The 17,817-nt window shown below is 51.1% G+C and overlaps 8 protein-coding genes across 8 annotated transcripts; 4 read left to right on the forward strand and 4 right to left on the reverse strand.

Moving 5' to 3' along the window:
- Position 1: 1 nt before the first annotated feature.
- Positions 2-1,742, reverse strand: Asppvi_006478 (2,3-bisphosphoglycerate-independent phosphoglycerate mutase; the record flags this gene model as incomplete). Its single annotated transcript, XM_043302379.1, has 4 exons — positions 2-212; positions 275-857; positions 916-1,653; positions 1,712-1,742. 4 exons carry the CDS (start codon positions 1,740-1,742, stop codon positions 2-4), a joined length of 1,563 nt encoding a protein of 520 aa, XP_043158314.1.
- A 469-nt stretch (positions 1,743-2,211) lies between these two features.
- On the forward strand, positions 2,212-2,715 carry Asppvi_006479 (RNA polymerase II mediator complex middle subunit MED9; the record flags this gene model as incomplete). The annotated part of the gene is made up of 1 exon (XM_043302380.1): positions 2,212-2,715. One exon carries the CDS (start codon positions 2,212-2,214, stop codon positions 2,713-2,715), a length of 504 nt encoding a protein of 167 aa, XP_043158315.1.
- A 1,532-nt stretch (positions 2,716-4,247) lies between these two features.
- On the forward strand, positions 4,248-5,864 carry Asppvi_006480 (glycine hydroxymethyltransferase SHM2; the record flags this gene model as incomplete). Its single annotated transcript, XM_043302381.1, has 4 exons — positions 4,248-4,283; positions 4,344-4,394; positions 4,485-4,849; positions 4,901-5,864. 4 exons carry the CDS (start codon positions 4,248-4,250, stop codon positions 5,862-5,864), a joined length of 1,416 nt encoding a protein of 471 aa, XP_043158316.1.
- Positions 5,865-6,460: 596 nt separating this feature from the next.
- Asppvi_006481 (putative prenylcysteine lyase) lies at positions 6,461-8,140 on the reverse strand (the record flags this gene model as incomplete). The annotated part of the gene is made up of 2 exons (XM_043302382.1): positions 6,461-7,938; positions 7,990-8,140. 2 exons carry the CDS (start codon positions 8,138-8,140, stop codon positions 6,461-6,463), a joined length of 1,629 nt encoding a protein of 542 aa, XP_043158317.1.
- A 459-nt stretch (positions 8,141-8,599) lies between these two features.
- On the forward strand, positions 8,600-9,945 carry Asppvi_006482 (small subunit rRNA maturation protein TSR4; the record flags this gene model as incomplete). Its single annotated transcript, XM_043302383.1, has 2 exons — positions 8,600-8,728; positions 8,785-9,945. 2 exons carry the CDS (start codon positions 8,600-8,602, stop codon positions 9,943-9,945), a joined length of 1,290 nt encoding a protein of 429 aa, XP_043158318.1.
- Positions 9,946-10,480: 535 nt separating this feature from the next.
- Positions 10,481-11,061, reverse strand: Asppvi_006483 (tubulin-binding prefolding complex subunit YKE2; the record flags this gene model as incomplete). Its single annotated transcript, XM_043302384.1, has 4 exons — positions 10,481-10,531; positions 10,592-10,652; positions 10,715-10,910; positions 11,001-11,061. 4 exons carry the CDS (start codon positions 11,059-11,061, stop codon positions 10,481-10,483), a joined length of 369 nt encoding a protein of 122 aa, XP_043158319.1.
- A 439-nt stretch (positions 11,062-11,500) lies between these two features.
- Asppvi_006484 (AAA family ATPase VPS4) lies at positions 11,501-13,011 on the forward strand (the record flags this gene model as incomplete). The annotated part of the gene is made up of 4 exons (XM_043302385.1): positions 11,501-11,799; positions 11,882-12,214; positions 12,285-12,735; positions 12,790-13,011. 4 exons carry the CDS (start codon positions 11,501-11,503, stop codon positions 13,009-13,011), a joined length of 1,305 nt encoding a protein of 434 aa, XP_043158320.1.
- A 796-nt stretch (positions 13,012-13,807) lies between these two features.
- Positions 13,808-17,621, reverse strand: Asppvi_006485 (putative spindle-pole body protein (Pcp1); the record flags this gene model as incomplete). The annotated part of the gene is made up of 3 exons (XM_043302386.1): positions 13,808-14,048; positions 14,106-16,951; positions 17,019-17,621. The coding sequence occupies 3 exons, from the start codon at positions 17,619-17,621 to the stop codon at positions 13,808-13,810; spliced, it is 3,690 nt and encodes a 1,229-aa protein (XP_043158321.1).
- Positions 17,622-17,817: the final 196 nt, after the last annotated feature.

Here is a 17,817-nt window from a genome sequence, read left to right on the forward strand (position 1 = left end):
TCTAGGCCTTGACCAGAAGACTTTTACCCGACATCTCCTCGGGCTGTTCGATGCCCATGGCCGCGAGGACGGTGGGTGCAACGTCTCCGAGGACACCCTCCTCCTTCTTGAGGCTCCAGCCCTCGGGGGCGTTAGCAAGGACGAAGGGAACCTTGTTGGTCGTGTGAGAGGTCTTGGGAGTGCCCTTTTCGTTGAGCATCTCCTCCGCGTTACTGGGAAACAGATGTACGTTAGCTGGAAGAGAAAGTCAAAGGGGGAACCCGAAATGCCCTACCCGTGATCGGCGGTGATGAACAGAACGTATCCGTGCTTCTTGCAAGCCTCGTAGATCTCACCAATGGCCTTGTCGGTGGCAGCGACACCCTTGATGGCGGCCTCGTACACACCGGTGTGACCGACCATGTCGGGAGGAGCGAAGTTGTTCATGATGAACTCGAATTTCCCCTCGCCAATGCGCTCGGCCATCTTCTTGCCGACGGCTTCGGCGCTCATCTCGGGCTCATGGTCGTAGGTAGGAACCCTGGGCGAGGGGATCATGTCGCGCACCTCGCCAGGGAACTGCTTCTCGATACCTCCGTTGAAGAAGAAAGTGACGTGCGCGTACTTTTCGGTCTCAGCGACGTGGCACTGCTGGATGTCCTTCTTGCTGAGCCACTCGGCCAGCACGTTGCCCATGTGCTGAGGGGGGAAGGCAACGGGGAAGGTGTAGTCGGTCTTGTACTGGGTCATGGTGGTGATGTGGATGTTCTTGGGGTAAGGGAAGTCGGGCTTGGGAGAGCGGTCATAGTCACCCAGCAGCTGGGTAATCTCACGGACACGGTCCGAACGGTAGTTGAAGAAGAAGAGGGTATCGTCGTCTGCAAGACAAAGTCAGTTTTCGAATGAGCTGTTCTCCGATTTCCCTTCGAAACGTACCCTGCACACGCCTTTCCTTGCCGCCAACAATGATTGGCTTGAGGAACTCATCGTTCTCACCCTTCTCATAGCGCTCCTTGATAGTCGTCACGGGATCAGAGCTCTCTTCGCCCTCACCGCAGACAATACCCTTCATGGCAACTTCGACTCTGTCCCAACGCTTGTCGCGGTCCATAGCGTAGTAGCGTCCAACCACCGTGGCGATCTCACCGATGCCGACCTCCTTGGTGTGGTCGAGCAAGTCCTGCATGTACTTGGTAGCGCTCTTGGGGTCGGTATCACGGCCGTCACCGAAGAAGTGAATGAAGACCTGAGGAATCTCCATCTCCTTGGCCACCTTCAACAGACCAACCAGGTGAGTGATGTTGGAGTGAACACCACCATCGGAGACCAGACCCAGCAGGTGCAGGCGACCATTGCCCTCCTTGGCGCGAGTAAAAGACTTGACAACGTTGTCGACCTTGTTCAATTCACCCTTCTTGAGGGTCTGGTCAATGCGAACGCTGTCCTGCCAGACGACACGGCCAGCACCGATGTTCAGATGGCCAACCTCACTGTTGCCCATCAAACCCTCTGGTAGACCGACCGCCAGCGATGAGGCATCCAGCTCGGTATACCCTTGAGCGGTCTTCGAGTTTTCTTCGGCAAAGCCGGACATGTATGGTGTCTCTGCGGCAGCGATCGCATCTCCGTCCTTGGGAGAGTCGGGGCCTGGGATACCCCAGCCGTCGATGACGACTATTCAACATTAGCGATCGACTTGATGTAGCACCCTATCATGGAGAGCTGAGCTTACTCAGAACGACTTTTTGGTCAACCTTGGCCATTGTGAAACTAGTCTGAGAGTTAGTTAATGGACTGAATGTAACGGCCAATTTTTGATGGGGTGGAAATGAGCGAGGATAATTCGATGTAACTCACAGAAAGGAAGCGATAATTTGACGTTAGGAGAATTAACTGGATGGGGAAAACAGAAAGAAAGAGAGAGAGAAAAGAATTGGCTGGCCGGTGAAAAACAATGGCTGTTGCTTTCCAGATGATAATTACTACTATGGAGGGGGAGGGGCAGCCTTTCTTCCCGGTGACGCTTTTGGTCTTTTCTTTCTCTTTCTCCGACGTCACGCTTTCTCTCTTAGTTAATCTGCTTTCCCCGTGCGTTCTCGTCCGCCCTGGACCCGTTCCGACTCTTCCCTATAGCTCCATTAATATTACCCATTGGGCACAGGGACTATCATATTGATAACCGAAACGTCTCCAAGTTGTATACCAGCTTCGTTAGCCTGAGATTTGCCGGCAATGGCGTCCAAGTCACCGACCGCGGCCACTCCGCTGCAAAAACCGTCATCTGCGCCCGAAACCCCTATGGTAGGGGAGCTCACGAATACAGCACCACAATCAGTTCCTTTCCCTCCGCCGCAGACATTCGACATAATTCCTCCGTTGCATGGTCTTCTTCTGCGTCTTCTTTCGGCACAAGCAGGTGGTGAAGGCGGCCCAAGGACTGCTGGCGAAGCAGGCGGAGAAGCGCCATCAGGGTCGTCAGGTCCGGGCCAAGGTGTTCAGCAACAGAATTCGGCGACAGGAAGTGGACTTGCGCCACTGAGTGCGAAAAATTTGCCGACAGAGGCAAGCTCGATCAAGATTCGCATACAAAAGGCACACGCGGTTGTTGAGAGCTTACCTGACATCGGTCGCTCGGTCGCTGAGCAGGAGGAGGAGATTGAGGAGCTCGAGAATCGTATAGCCAGGTTGAACGCGGTCCTTTCAGATTTCGGGAAGAGGGCAGAGACAGGAGCTTGATGGTCTGGATCAACAGCTTGAAGAGGAAAACGGGTTTTGCAATAAACTTGTCGCCTTGCAAGGAGCAAGAGCTGCCTCGAGCAGACTTCGAAGTACAATTGGCTGTTGGTCTCATTATGCCCGCTCGACAAATAGTACATGAAGACTTGACTCTGGCCAGAAGTCCACTGAGACAATATACAAGCTCTCCATAGCGTCGTGCCACCAGCTGCTGGGTCAACCTTGGCTCAAAGCTGTTGCTACAGACATGTTTCTTCGGCCATTTTCACTCCCTCTATATGGTTGGCTCCGAGGGTATCACCTCACTTCACGAGGAAAATATTAGCACACCAGCAAGACAAAGACTTGCATTGGTCCTTTGACAATTGATCGGTTTAGGACTGTGGATTTGGCCCCTCGTGGGGCTCAATACAAACTCGGCCACCACGGTCCCCGTTTCACACCCTGCAGGCAAAACAGCGGGTGCATACTCCCCAGCCCGCAGATACCGGCCTAATCGTCACCGGCTTGGCACAGCATAGATAGCTACTTTATCGCCCAGACTCTCGTTGGTGACACTGCTGACCAGGTAGCTGATACTCCTAAGGATAGACCGCGGCTGGGTTCCTTAAAACGTCGGCAAATGCTGATGGTTGGGTTCAAGTGTCGCGACCTGGAAGTCGACAGGCAATCCTTGCAATAACGATACCGGCCGGAATGACAAAACCGCTGTCGCTGAGACTGCTATCTACGTGGAGCACTGAATTGATCCTACTGCTTATATTGGGCGGCCGCCAATTGCTGGTGCCTCTTGGATCAGAACCACTCATTACCTAGCATACTTCGGAGAGTCTTAAGTGTCCTATGAATGCGCCGGAGATGACCTCAAAAGGAAGCGAGAATCTTACGGATCAGATCGCCAGGGAACCACGGTTGGAATCTCTAAACTTTGTCTGAGTCGCCAGCCTCTTTAGGTTCTTGGAAGCAATGGTCGGGCTACTCGGTAGTATTGACGCAATTGATATTGATTCATATGATTCAAGATTATTTTCCAATCCGTAGAGGCAAATGAACCCTGCGTTGAATCTGGAAGGACAACTCGGACAAGTGGCAAGCGTCCAGTTCATTGACATTATTGACATTATCTAAGCCTGGGTGCTGTTTCTTGTCGACTTCGGAATAGGGAGGTACTAGTCTAATCGCAATTAGTCAAAAATAGAGCAAGTCTGATAATTTCCAATCTGAAGAACAAAATTTCGCCGGTTTGCTAAGAAAGCGCCGGTTGAGGACCCCGGTTGACTTCATCAACCTCCGATGTCGTTCGGGCCCCGAACGTTGACAGCAGCATCAGTCCCCGCTAATTGGCTTCCTGAGGCACCCCATCCCGCCCACTGACTCCTCCCCCCACCATCACCGGATTTTCCTGTCCTCTTTTCTTCGCCGTCGTTCCCCCAACCTTTTTCCTCTCTTCCCTTCTCTCTTCATCCCTATTCAACTCAATTTACCCTCTTGTCCATCCTTTTTCCTTCATTTGGACAATATCATCACTCACAATGGCCACCTACGCTTTGTCGCAGGCTCACCGCGAGGTGAATCCTCCACCTTGAGATTTGTCTTACGAGCTCACAATACTGACTCATTCGTTGTAGCAAATGGAGAAGTCTCTGGTCGACTCCGACCCTGAGATTGCTCAGATCATGGTATGTCTTACTGCATTTGTGCCTCCTTAAACTGAGGTTGAGAATGAAAAATACTGGACTGTGTCGACTAATTCATGCTTCTCTCAACAGGAAAAAGAGATTCAGCGTCAGCGCGAGTCCATCCTCCTGATTGCCTCTGAGAACGTCACTTCTCGTGCCGTTTTCGATGCTCTCGGCTCTCCCATGTGCAACAAGTACTCTGAGGGCTACCCCGGTGCTCGTTACTACGGTGGTAACCAGCACATTGATGCCATTGAGCTCACCTGCCAGGCTCGTGCCCTGAAGGCTTTCAACCTCGACCCCGAAAAGTGGGGTGTCAATGTCCAGTGCCTCAGTGGTAGCCCTGCCAACCTGCAGGTCTATCAGGCTCTCATGCCCGTCCATGGACGTCTCATGGGTCTGGATCTTCCCCACGGAGGTCACCTGAGTCACGGTTACCAGACTCCTGCCAAAAAGTAGGTTTCCTCGTTTTCTTCTGTTGTCGAACGGTGTGTTGACTTGCTCAGGATCTCCGCTGTTTCTACCTACTTTGAGACTTTCCCCTACCGCGTCAACACTGAGACCGGCATCATTGACTACGATACCCTCGAGGCCAATGCTGAGCTCTACCGTCCCAAGTGCTTGGTTGCTGGTACTTCTGCCTACTGCCGTCTCATTGACTACGCCCGTATGCGCAAGATTGCCGACAAGGTTGGCGCCTACCTGATCGTCGACATGGCTCACATCTCCGGTCTGATTGCCGCCGGTGTCATTCCTTCTCCCTTCGAGCACGCTGATGTTGTTACCACCACCACCCACAAGTCTCTCCGTGGTCCCCGTGGTGCCATGATCTTCTTCCGCAAGGGCGTGCGCAGCACTGATCCCAAGACCGGCAAGGACATCATGTATGATCTTGAGGGTCCTATCAACTTCTCCGTCTTCCCTGGTCACCAGGGTGGTCCCCACAACCACACCATCACTGCTCTGGCTGTTGCCCTCAAGCAGGCCGCCACTCCTGAGTTCCGCCAGTACCAGGAGCAGGTTATCAAGAACGCCAAGGCTCTTGAGATCGAGTTCAAGGCTATCGGTCACAAGCTCGTCTCTGACGGTACCGACAGCCACATGGTCCTGCTGGACCTCCGCCCCAAGGGTCTTGATGGTGCTCGTGTCGAGGCTGTCCTCGAGCAGATCAACATTGCCTGCAACAAGAACTCCATTCCTGGTGACAAGTCTGCTCTGACTCCCTGCGGTATCCGTATCGGTGCTCCCGCTATGACCAGCCGTGGTATGGGCGAGGAGGACTTCAAGCGCGTCGCTCGCTACATCGACCAGGCCATCAACCTTTGCAAGAGCATCCAGGCTGACCTGCCCAAGGAGGCCAACAAGCTCAAGGACTTCAAGGCCAAGGTTGGCTCCGACTCTGTTCCCGAGATCCTCGCTCTCCGCAAGGAGATCGCCGAGTGGGCCAGCACCTTCCCTCTGCCTGTTTAAACATCAGGGCAGAACGAATAATCTCACATGATACCAAAATATGCTTTTCTAGTTTTCTTCAGGCTTTTGACGAGTTCAACATCATTGCGTATAAAATTGGGTCGCCGGGAGTACGTTACAGGGGTTTTTACAGGTCTGCTTTTTCAACCTTACGCGGGTCATGGGATACGGTATACATGAGCATGAACAAAATATTCAACATTTCTTCAACAGGACGAAAGGTTCACTGTCGGGGCTTAAATTGAGCTTTAGCTACCATCGACCATCTTGACTAAGGTAGTCCATAAATGAACTAAAAAGATTAATGATTTCAAGATCTTCCCTCTCATAACCATCTAACTGTAGTATTCCAACCGTTCTCATCTCCTCCAGTTCAAGTGCTGCCGCGCTTCTCTCAACTTCTCATCTTCAGCGTTCGTTTTCCACACGGATGAGGGAATTCAAATCTACAGGATCATGTTTCAGTAATATGATCAGGGGAAGGATTGTTGTTTATGCTTATTTCCACTACCATGGGCGATCATATATATATTATCCAACGCACATATCACACCTGAAGTGACAGGCGAAATTAAAAGAATACAGATTCAAATCTCTCAGAGCTCAGTCTTTTCTTGGCGCGTTGTTTCCTCACTATCGCTGCCCTTATCCCCCCATGACTGCGAGATCAGCGTAGCAACATTCTTACCCATCAGGGCACTGGTTTCCATGGTTGAGATGAAGCTCTCAATGCCGCCTGTGTACCACAGATTCGGCGCAAGCGTGGTGTCCTCGAACGTAACCCGCGGGTAGAGGAACGGGTACGGGTTCCAGATTTTTTCAAGGTGCCAGCTTACATCATCCTTTGGAAGGTCTCCGATTGTCGAATTGGCGGAGTATCCTTTGTGCTCGAGACCCAGGATAGCTCCCACGAACGACGCCGTGAGACGCTCGGGCGAGAACACCTTGTACACGTACTGTTTCTCGTGGGTACCGTCGCTACGCGGAGCTTCCACAGTGCGAAGGGTGCTGATGCTCCAGAAACCGGCTGGGCCGACGCCGGCCTTGCTGGAGCCCAAATCCACCCCGCGGGGAAGTGTCGTGAGAACGGTCTCAGGAGCGCGACTGTTGGACGGGAGGTTGAAGAACTGTGGAGAAAGGCGATGTGGTGAGGAGAAGAGGGTCACATGGAGCTTGACATAAGGGATTTCGTCTGGGCCGTGCTCGAGGGGTGGTTCGATAGTGATGCCTGAATATTGTAATGGGCCCGCGATAACTACCTCGTCGAACACGGAGCTTTCTTCGACTTCGGTCGCCTTGAACCCGACGGTCAATGTGCCGTCAGCGTTCCTTTGAATGGATGTCACACTGTGATTGACTCTGATATCAGCCTCTGAGGACCTCAGCATGCCCTGAAAAATCTGCCAATTGCCGCCCTCGATAGAAACCGCTCCGTCGGTAGCCATGCAAACCATCGTCTCGAGACCGTGTATCAGAGGTAGATTCTGCCCGTAGTTCACCCGCGTGCTCGCTTGGATCACGTCTCGCGAAAAGTCATCGGATATACCGCCGTTCTGAAGCAAAAAGTCTCCCGGGACTGACGTGGTATTTAGCAAGTCAACTGCGGCCGCAGCCGAACTAAGCGATCTGAATGGGAAATAAGGCGAGTCATAGAGTCGCAGAAACTTGTTGACTGTGCTTTTCATTAAGTTCTGAGTGCGAATGGGTGACAATCCATAGCGCCATAGCAGTTTAGCAATGTTCCACCAGCTATAGGTGTCCTGTAGCACCAGCGCGAATTGCTCGCCATCCCAGACGCCAAGCGTATCGTCAGACTCTCTGGGACGAGCGTGGTCGGCGCTTCGGACAGTAAGCCCCAGTTCCTTGGAGGCGTTCACTAAGTTGTAGTTGACCGATACGAAGATGGAGGCACCCAGCTCTATAGGGTACTTCGGATCATCCAGCGCGTTGACGGTTGTCGAACGGCCGCCGATATATGAATTTCGTTCATAGACCGTGATGTCAACTGGAACCTGGAGAGAGTCTGCAATCTTGCGCAAAGAGTACGCAGTGGATGAGCCTGCAGCTCCGGCTCCTGATCAACGTCAGTCTTCCACTGGTGATATCCAGATTTCGAGTTGCTCACCGATTATTGCAACCCTTTTTGGGCTGTCGTGAGGTGTACCTAGCGGTTGTTGTTCTGCATTGACGAACGAAGCAAAACAAAGGACTATTGCAAATGAGATAGTACATAAGCGTAGAAGTGCATGTTGGATCGACCGCGAGGAGGAATCCATAAGTGCATTAGATGTCTTTCAATGGTATAGTTGATGCTCAAGGGCACTAGGAACCAGATTACTAGTACGTCACTGATGGAGATGCGCCGAGACAACCTTGATTCACTGTCTCAATCAGAACCACAAGTTTCCATCAATAGACAATGTATGAGATATACAAAAGTGAGCCAGCCTGTCTAACAGATGAATATGACAGACGTTACCACTGGAACGTGCTGTCGTTGGGGATGATGAGGCCTCAAGACAACACAGAGGCCAAATCGTGCTAGTCCACATCCGGACTAAGCTAATACCAGCCCGTATCGCTTATCGCGCCCGATCTTTTTTATCTTTTTTTCGGAGGTAAAGAACTTTTGGAGGGGTTGATAGCGCTACACTTCACTTGTTGTCCATACGCAATTTCTGGGAATATAACTCAAGTCTGATTGTTTCATTTGTTGATTACTAGATCCCACGACAATGGATCCGTACGACAGCGATTCCTCGGGTTTCGATGATGAGGGGGATTTCACTGAGACCGGAGTGCTTCTAGGATATCCTTCCGAAGAAGTCATAGATGATAGTATCAGTCACCTTGGAGGCTGGCCGGTATGTGGAGCTACTTGACTATCAAACGATGAATTCATACTGATCTTCATGGCTAGACATGGCTTGACGATTCTACACCGCCCCCAGGTGATTTCGCCAATTGCAAAGTTTGCAACAGTCCGATGCTTCTCCTCCTTGAATTGCACGGTGACCTTCCGGATCATTTCCCTGATGATGAGAGACGGTTGTATATATTTGGATGTCCCAGAAAGGCATGCAATAAGAAGCCAGGCAGCATCAGAGCGTTGCGCGCAGTGAGGAAGCTTAAGGTCGAGCAGGCGCCACGGAAAACAGAGGAGAAGCCGAAGGAGGACAGACAGCAGAAGGTTGAGGCTCCAAAGCAGGATCTAGGAGCGAGTCTATTCGGAACTACCTCCCTCACTGGCAGTGTCTCCGCGAACCCGAATCCCTTCTCATCGAACACATCTTCAGCGTTTCCCAGCAACCCATTTGCGGCTCCTTCTACTGCAGCACCGACGCAAGCTAAGGAGACATCAACTACAACACCATCAACTACCTCTCTGTCTGAGACCTTCGCCGACAAAGTCAGAGTCTCCTCCCCACCTCCACAAACCATGCCACCGGAAGCCGCTGGACCTGCTGCCCCTTGGCCTGAGAAGTCCGCCTTCCCAGCTCCGTATCCGCAGTTTTACCTGGACGCCGAATATGAGACACTTTCTCGACCCTCCACACCAACAATACCTGCGAATGTTACCATAGATAACACCGAAGAGGAGGAAACAGGCAAAGGGTCTTCTTCAGACCTCAAGGATGCCTTTGAGTCTGAGTTGGACAAGGCCTTTATCCGATTCTCAACACGCTTAGCGCACAACCCAGAGCAAGTTCTGCGCTATGAGTTCCGTGGATCTCCGCTTCTCTATTCTTACACTGACGCTGTGGGCAAGCGGCTCCACGACCCGAAGCATGGCGGCTCCGGTTCGCGTGTGACGACTGTGGCAAGTAGCGCGAGCCGGTTTCCACGCTGCGAGTACTGCGGTGGTGAACGTGTCTTTGAGCTACAACTCGCACCGCACGCCATTACTGTCTTAGAAGAGGGCCGCGAGGGAGTCGGCCTAGGGCCCAAGGATGATGCTGGTATGGAATGGGGAACCATCATTCTTGGTGTTTGCAGCAAAGACTGTGGGCCGAAACAGGTCGGAGTAGTCGGATGGCGTGAGGAATGGGCTGGCGTACAATGGGAGGAGTTGACGAAATAGATTCAAGGGTGATGATTTCATAGGCATGGTAGTCTTGGAGAGCTTTTGAAAGGCAAATATATCCCAATAGCGTATTAATGAACCGTTGCGCTATATACGTGTGGGCCTTTCTGGTAGTTACGAGCTATTACTCTGCAGGTCTTTTCCTCTTGACTCTGGACAAATTTAATGCATAATCGTCCAAGCATCGGCTAACATCCGATGCGACTTCTAGACTGCAGCTCAACACAAAGGGGGTATATAAAAAGTCTCGCCGTCAGAACCATCCAGTCAGGCTCCACACATATTGGTTAGTGACGAATACGTAGAGAAATCGGCAAAACAACCCTCCTCTGATCCGACCCGGCAGTTGACCAGATTCGCTCGATCTGGACTATCACTTTTATGGTAGTCAAAGGAGCGCGAAAAATCGCCCGTATCCCACAGACGAGGTGGAGTTGTGCGACAAGACATTCCCAAGAGCGGTCTGGTCTGGCATCCTTGACCCCAGGACCAGATCTCCGAGGGAACCGAATTGAACCAGGATCTAAAATTCTCAAGCGGAGGCGGCAGCTTGCTGCTGGAGCTGCGTTTGGAATTGAACAATCTGTTATGACAATGGACCATCAGAACGAGACTATGATAGCTTTCTGGGGGCGTTTCTCACCTCCGCGCGCTTCTTCTCGGCCTTTTCTTGAGCCTCCTTGATCTGTCCCTCGATTCTCTTGCTATCGACGCCGTCAGCCATGATCTTCAATCAGCTGGTAGTATACGATAAGGGAAAACGCACATTTCCTTCTCAATAAACTCAAGCCGTCCGTTTACAGCCATGACGGCCTCGTTCTTGTCTTGCTTCAATAAGACGGGCCCCACGATCTTGTAGATTTTCGAGTCCTCATCCAACTTGGCGAATTCATCCTGCACGCCTTTGTTCTCCTGCTGCTGTGACTCGAGCTTTTGGCGAGCATCGATGAAACCTTCGAGATCTGGATATGATATCGGCAGCGTGTTAGAGCTTGCGATAATGCCATCGAGTTGATTGAATCGCTAGAGCACTGGAACCGGAGATCACTTACCGGTTTGTAGCTTCTGATACTCATCAGAGAGAGCTTGAAACTGCTTCTGCGGGTCTGCCATAGTGTCGAAGTATCCTCAATTACTTCGAGAATTGATTATAGCTTGGGCAATGCTGTCTTGAGCGTGAGGGGGCGTTGGCGGGGACACAAAATGCTGGTAATTACCGTAATGACGGAACGGTAAACAACGACCGAACCAACTTCCTCCAGGCGACGGCCGTCCGCTTTCTCTCGTCGTCATACTGCTGTGAACAAGACAAACACTTACTGTCCCTTACTGTCCCTTCTGTCGCATTAACACGATTCGCGTATGCGTTGAAAAACTACTGGTACTCGACCTCGCTCAATCGTTTTAGCTGTTTCGTCGGTTACCCCGTTCACCTGGCAATCAATCAACGAGGCAACTGTCCCTTCGTTGCTCCCCCGCCTTTCACTCCCCGATCGGCCTCCGACGTCGACGCCAGTGTTGGAGACACAAGCAGTTTGAACTGCGTGCGATCATGACCAATAATACGGATTTCTTAGGTCGGGCGATCGATGCCGTGAAAAAGGCCATCGAGCTCGACAATGGGGGCGAGTACGAGAAGGCGTATCAAGGCTACTACTCCGCACTGGAGCTGTTCATGCTGGCCTTGAAATGGGAGAAAAACCCTAGGTCCAAGGAGATGATTCGCGCAAAGACGGCCGAGTATATGGATCGAGCAGAGAAACTTAAAAACCACCTGGCTCAGAGTGAAGACAAAAAGAAACCGAGCGCTATAGGCGCCAACGGCAAGGTGGCGCAAGGAAGTGGGAAGGGGTAAGGCCTCGAAATTCCTGTCTTCGTACCCATACTGGGTCGAAATTGGCTGAGTCCCATACTAATATACGTGTTTCTTCAGAAAGGAGGACGACGATAATGAAGATGCCGATGCGAAGAAGTTACGATCGGCCCTCGCTGGCGCTATCTTGTCGGACAAACCGAACGTGAAATGGGAGGATGTTGCAGGTCTCGAAAGCGCCAAGGAGGCTTTAAAGGAGGCTGTTATCTTGCCTATCAAGTTTCCGCACCTATTCACTGGGAAACGGCAGCCTTGGAAGGGTATTCTGCTATACGGACCTCCGGGTACCGGAAAGTCATATCTGGCAAAAGCCGTGGCGACGGAAGCAAACAGCACGTTCTTCAGTGTCAGTAGCAGTGACTTGGTTTCTAAATGGATGGGTGAGAGTGAAAGGTATAGATTTCCCTGGAGCGACGACCGTCGCACTGCATCGATGCGTCTTTCACTAACGCATACTCTGCAGACTTGTCAAGCAGCTCTTCAACATGGCCCGCGAAAACAAGCCAGCGATCATCTTCATTGACGAGGTAGATGCCCTTTGTGGACCCCGCGGTGAAGGAGAATCAGAGGCATCTCGCCGTATCAAGACCGAACTTCTTGTACAAATGGACGGTGTCGGCAAAGATTCGCGAGGAGTGCTGATCTTAGGCGCTACAAACATTCCTTGGCAGCTAGACGCAGCGATTCGACGCAGATTCCAGCGAAGAGTACACATCAGTCTTCCCGATATTAACGCCCGGATGAAGATGTTCATGCTCGCCGTCGGCCAAACGCCGTGCCAAATGACGCAGGCCGACTACCGGACCTTGGCCGAGATGAGCGAGGGCTATTCTGGTAGCGATATCAGCATCGCTGTCCAAGATGCACTTATGCAGCCCATTCGTAAAATCCAGACAGCGACACATTACAAGAAGGTAAGCGCCTCGCGGTTCTTGTCTTGCGACCTGAATCACACTGACAAACGGCAGGTTATGGTCGATGGCGCAGAGAAATTGACTCCGTGCTCGCCCGGCGATAGCGGTGCGATGGAGATGTCATGGGTGAACATTGAAGCCGACCAACTCCTTGAGCCACCCCTTATGTTGAAGGACTTTATCAAAGCTGTGCGCAATTCAAGACCAACAGTCAGCCAGGAAGATCTCCAAAAGAACGCGGAATGGACCAAAGAATTCGGCAGTGAGGGAGCTTGATCTCGACCTTTTCTTTGCTCTTTCCATCCGTTCCTGAAACGATACAACTGATAGAACCTTGCTGCATACTGCGTTCCTATCGATACCTGGTATACATATGCGTCTTTTGAGTTCTTTTCCCGACGCATTGGGAAAGCGTCAAGCGCCGGCTTCGGTCCTGTTATCCCACATACAGCCATTACTATGCGTTATGTCTTCGCTATGCCCTTACCTTTTCTTCTTCATATTGTCATCAAGAGCTCGGTGTTCAGAAGCGTTATCCGTTTGGCGAGGTGTGGCGTTCTTTATTATCTGTTGTCTCGTTTGTCACACTTAAATGGCTTGGATATGGGTTGAACTTGTTCATATTCTCACGAAGAGCTTTGTCATAAACTTTATGCTGCAAATGAGCTGTCAAGGATCAATAGGCAGTTCGAAATTTCAAATTCTTTCTAGCTGTCCATCATGTGGACTGGATTGGTTCCTGGTAACCCATGACGATGGAATAGAGGTTGACATATCTCATTGGAATACCCTGATCATGAAAGCAACAATGCCCGAAGTCATAACTTATGCCCAACTCCGCAGTATCCCCGGCTCCAACCGGCGATGAGTCAAAAAGCCTAAGAGCGTTCGCAAATAATAAAGACTGAAAGTAATTCATCCAACAAATAACCTTGGAAAGAAGTTAAACAAGACCATGCGCTAATGGGTATGCAAAGCACACAGGGGAATCTCAGCAACAGAATCAGACAAGAATGAGGGCTATATGGAGGAAACAAAGAACAGTATAAGCAAGGAATGGAGAATATCAGAATCAAGTCATTGCAGCTTTGCCGGAGCTCTCCCTCCTCTTCTTCAACACTTCATTCTTGGCCCGCTTGAGACCTTCGCCCAACTTCTTCGTCTTTGACCATTCACGAGACTTTCTTTGCATGCGAACGGTGGCCAGAACAAGGGAGACGGCAGTCTTCAGTTTTTGCCGTGGAGTCCGGAAATGAGTCCGATCCCGAGGCTTGACGCCCATCTCATTGATCATTCTGAGGTCGGCCTCGTTACTAGTTGACAGTCAGTGGCTGAACGAGAGGGGGAGAATACAAAACAGGTGCACATACCAAGCAACGCGGACTCGTTCTCCAAGCTCCATCAAGCCCTTGCTCCAAGCTAGGTCACGCCGGAACTTCTCCTCTCGCCGCAACCGAGCTCGAAGCCAGATGATCTCCTTTCCGAGACCTAGGATTTCTTTGTCGTGTCTGTTCTTATTGTCGGCGTTGGACTCAATGCTCTTCACGATTTTGTCATAACGTTCCCGAAGACCTTCCAGCTCCTTGGTGGCGGTCTCAGCCTTTCTGATACAGAAGGCGCGCTCGTCACGGACTCTGCGAAGCTGCGACTTCAAGTCGCTGAGACGAGCATCCCTCTCAGACACTTGCAACGCCAGTGACTCGGCTTCAAGAGTGGACGATTTGAGGAGTTCGTGGAGATCTCGCTGATCCTCCTCTCGCATAGCTGCTCGCTCGAGCTCACGGTTCTTAGCTCTCAACTCCTTCAAGGCCCGATGAGCCTCAGATAGCTGCTTCCGTAGACTTCGTGTTTCTTCATGTAATTTGTCGGAGGGCGACCCATGAGGCGAACTTGTTTCATATTTATTCATCAAGGCATCGTGGAGCTCCCTTTCCAGCTCAGAGATTCGCTGCTTGCATTTGCGAACGGACGATTTCTGATCGGCTTCCCTTTGCAGCAGGACTCGTTCTCTCTTTCGCGCCTCGTCCAGGTTATGACGGAGCATCGAAAGGTCTGCATTAGAAGTAGACTGCTCGATATCTCCAAGAGGCTGCTGTTCAAGAAGCGACTCAAGCTCATGGATGCGGTTCTCCAGACGCTGTACTTTACCCTTAGCTAGCGTCAGTTCCCTGTCTCGCCCGCCGGAGGCCACATGCAGCTTATCCTGAAGCTGATCAATTTCGGCCGACAAACGGTTCTCTTCCTGTGTGGCACGCTCGATTTCAGAGCTCAGTTGCTTTTCAAGAGATTCTTTCGCTTCCAGAAGTGAAGCTTTATCGTCCTTTAATCTCTTTACCTCGCCTTCAAGGCGCAGGGCGGATTTGCGGAGATCAATTTTCTCTCGATCAAACCGGGTCGTATCGTCAACCTGGTCTTTGACGTTATCGAGTTGATTCTGAAGTTCATCGCGTTCAGCCTCTAGCTCAGCTACCGAAGTGCGCAGGTCATGCAGTTCGACATGAGCATTTGCCAGCTGATCACGAAGCTTCTGCTTCTCAGCCACCAACTTTTGCAACTGGCTGTCTTCTGAGGACCCTTTCTGCAGCCGAGCTTTTGTGTATTCTTGCTCTTCTTCTAAGCTCGCTTGAAGAACGACTACCTCGTCTTCTAGAGCCTGGACTCTCTCTCTCAAGGCGACTTCCTCACGTTTTGTGACTCTCAATTCTTCCTTGACAGATAGAAGCTCGTTCCTCAGCTCATCAATGACTTCCCGTTTCGATGCGATGTCGTCATTCAATTCCTTCACTTGGCGACTAAGGACGGCTTCTGCATTGAAATGTCGGGCCTTCTCACTATCGATGACCTCCTGCAGTTTCACTTCCTTGCCTGAAAGAGAGTGCTCAACTTGCTCGAGCTTCTCGATAGTACGCTTGTACCCCGCCGCTTGGTCCTCGGCCCGGTCTTTCTGAAGCTGTAAAGTCCGCTTTGCGCTTTCCCACCTGTCTTGCTCAAGCGCAAACTGGCCTTCTTTGTCTTCAATCTCGTGCTGAAGAGACTCGATTTCTTCTTGCAATCGTTGGACCTCTTGTTTGTACTGTGCACGAATGATATGTCCGTTTTCCAATGAGCGCTGCTTTTCCTCGTCCAAAGCTTGCTGAAGTTCCCGAACTTGAGAGCGTTCCTGACTAAGCTCGCGCTGTAGACTGCCAGACTCATCAGTCAGGGCTTGATGCCGGGTCTGTAAGAGATCTTTCTCTTCTGTTCGTCGTTGGAGCTCATCGAGTGCATCCTGTAACTGGGCGAACAGTTTGTCTCGTTCTTGTCTAGTGGAGTCTCGCTCGCGCTTTGCGGCTGTAGCGTCGTCTCTCAACTTTCTTTTCTCTTCATCTATATCCCTTTGGGAATTCCGATACTGTTCCTCCAGGCGGCGTTCGTTTTGTGTTTTCATATCGAGCTGCTCCTTCAATGAATCATTCTCTCGCTGCAAATTTCCAAGCTCGTCCTCCAATTTGGACGTCCGTTCCTCCAATTGACGAGTGAGGCCTTTAGTGCTGAAAGATTTATTCGCCATCTCTTCATGAAGTTCCCGAAGGTCTTGGTCGGCCTTTTCCTTTTCCTGAACAGCTTTGTTCGCAGCATTTCGGGCTTCACTGGCGTCGGCCTTCGCCTGATCCAAACTTGCCTGCAAGTCCTGCAGATGCTCCTTAGCGCGTCGAAGCTCTGCTTCAAGCTCAGATACTGAATCTCGGTCCTTGTTATCTCTGTCCTTCAACTCTTCGATTTCCTCCTCACGCGCTTCAATGGTACGATCCTTCTCCCGAATGGACGCCTCCAGATCCTCAATTTCGTCCCGGAGTTTCTCAAGATTTTGCGATTGGCGATCCTTGGCCTCTCTGAGCTCCTCTTGGAGTTCTCTTACGCGGTTATCTTTCCTTTCCATCTCTTCTCGCATCAAGTCCATCTCTTGCTGCACACTCTCATCAATCTGTCTCCTTCGCAATTTTTCCTTCACTTCCTGGAATTGTAGGCGGTATGCTTCTAGGTCGCGTTCTGCCTGTTGAAGGCTTTTCTTGTACCGCGCAATGTCTCGCTGCATGGTCAGCTTCGTAACCTTGAGTTCCGTATTTTCCTTGAGAGCCGCTTGGTTATACTCCGGACCTGCTTTCTGCAATTGCTCCTGCAGATAATGAATCTTCAGTTTCAGTCCGAAATTATCTTTATCGAGTTTATCGATTAACTAAGGCAAATAGTCTTCAGCAAAGTCCTCAATTCGGTCTATATTGTCAGTAAGATATTTGACTCACCTTTTCCTGCTCCTTCAAGGTCATATTATTCTGGCCGTCATTGAGGACATTTCCATCTCTTCGCAAAGAAGGGAGCGGCGTGCTCTGAACACTACTGCTCGCAACCTGCGGCAAAGGAGTTGGTTCTTCTGTCATGTCCTCCTCCTCATCAATTCCTGTCATCTCCATTGGCGGTAATCCCGGAGTATTGACATTACTCCGATAACTCGCTCTCAGGTATGCTGGTGTTTTGACGTCGCCGGCCCCGCGCGTCGTGGTCAGATTCCTCAGCAGATTGTTCTTCGTAGCGCTCTGCATCAATGGAGTAAATTCACCTTTAGCAGGCGCAACAGTAGGAAGGTGCTGTCGAGATTTCAACGCGCTTTTTATAGGCCTCGTACTCGAACCAGCACGCGGTGTGCTGAGCTTGAACCCGCCGGAACTGCGTCTTCGGTCACCGAGCGCCTTGAGAACGTCCCCATCCTTCGAAGGCGACTGAAATGAGTTTTCGACCGAATCGAGTGCAGATAGATTGTTTCGGCCGATGCTCCGATAACCGTTGGTCAGGTAAGTCGCGTTTCCGTCGACTTCAGTTCGCGGCGTGTCAATATAAGGGTACGCCATTTTCGACGCGTTTGACGCGAGGATAGTCCGTGATCCGGATCCAGAATCAAATCAACTGTGGTAAACTTCAATGCGCAATCATCCTCGTGTCCTTAGTCGTTCATAAACAACAATCAGCAGAACGATTAGGCGGAAAGATGTCTTGCTCATACAGATGTGTTTTGGGCGGTGAGGGTCCGGCTTCTGAGCTTAGTTT

Source organism: Aspergillus pseudoviridinutans (genome assembly GCF_018340605.1).
Source record: "Aspergillus pseudoviridinutans IFM 55266 DNA, scaffold_4, whole genome shotgun sequence".
Lineage (NCBI taxonomy): Eukaryota > Fungi > Ascomycota > Eurotiomycetes > Eurotiales > Aspergillaceae > Aspergillus > Aspergillus pseudoviridinutans.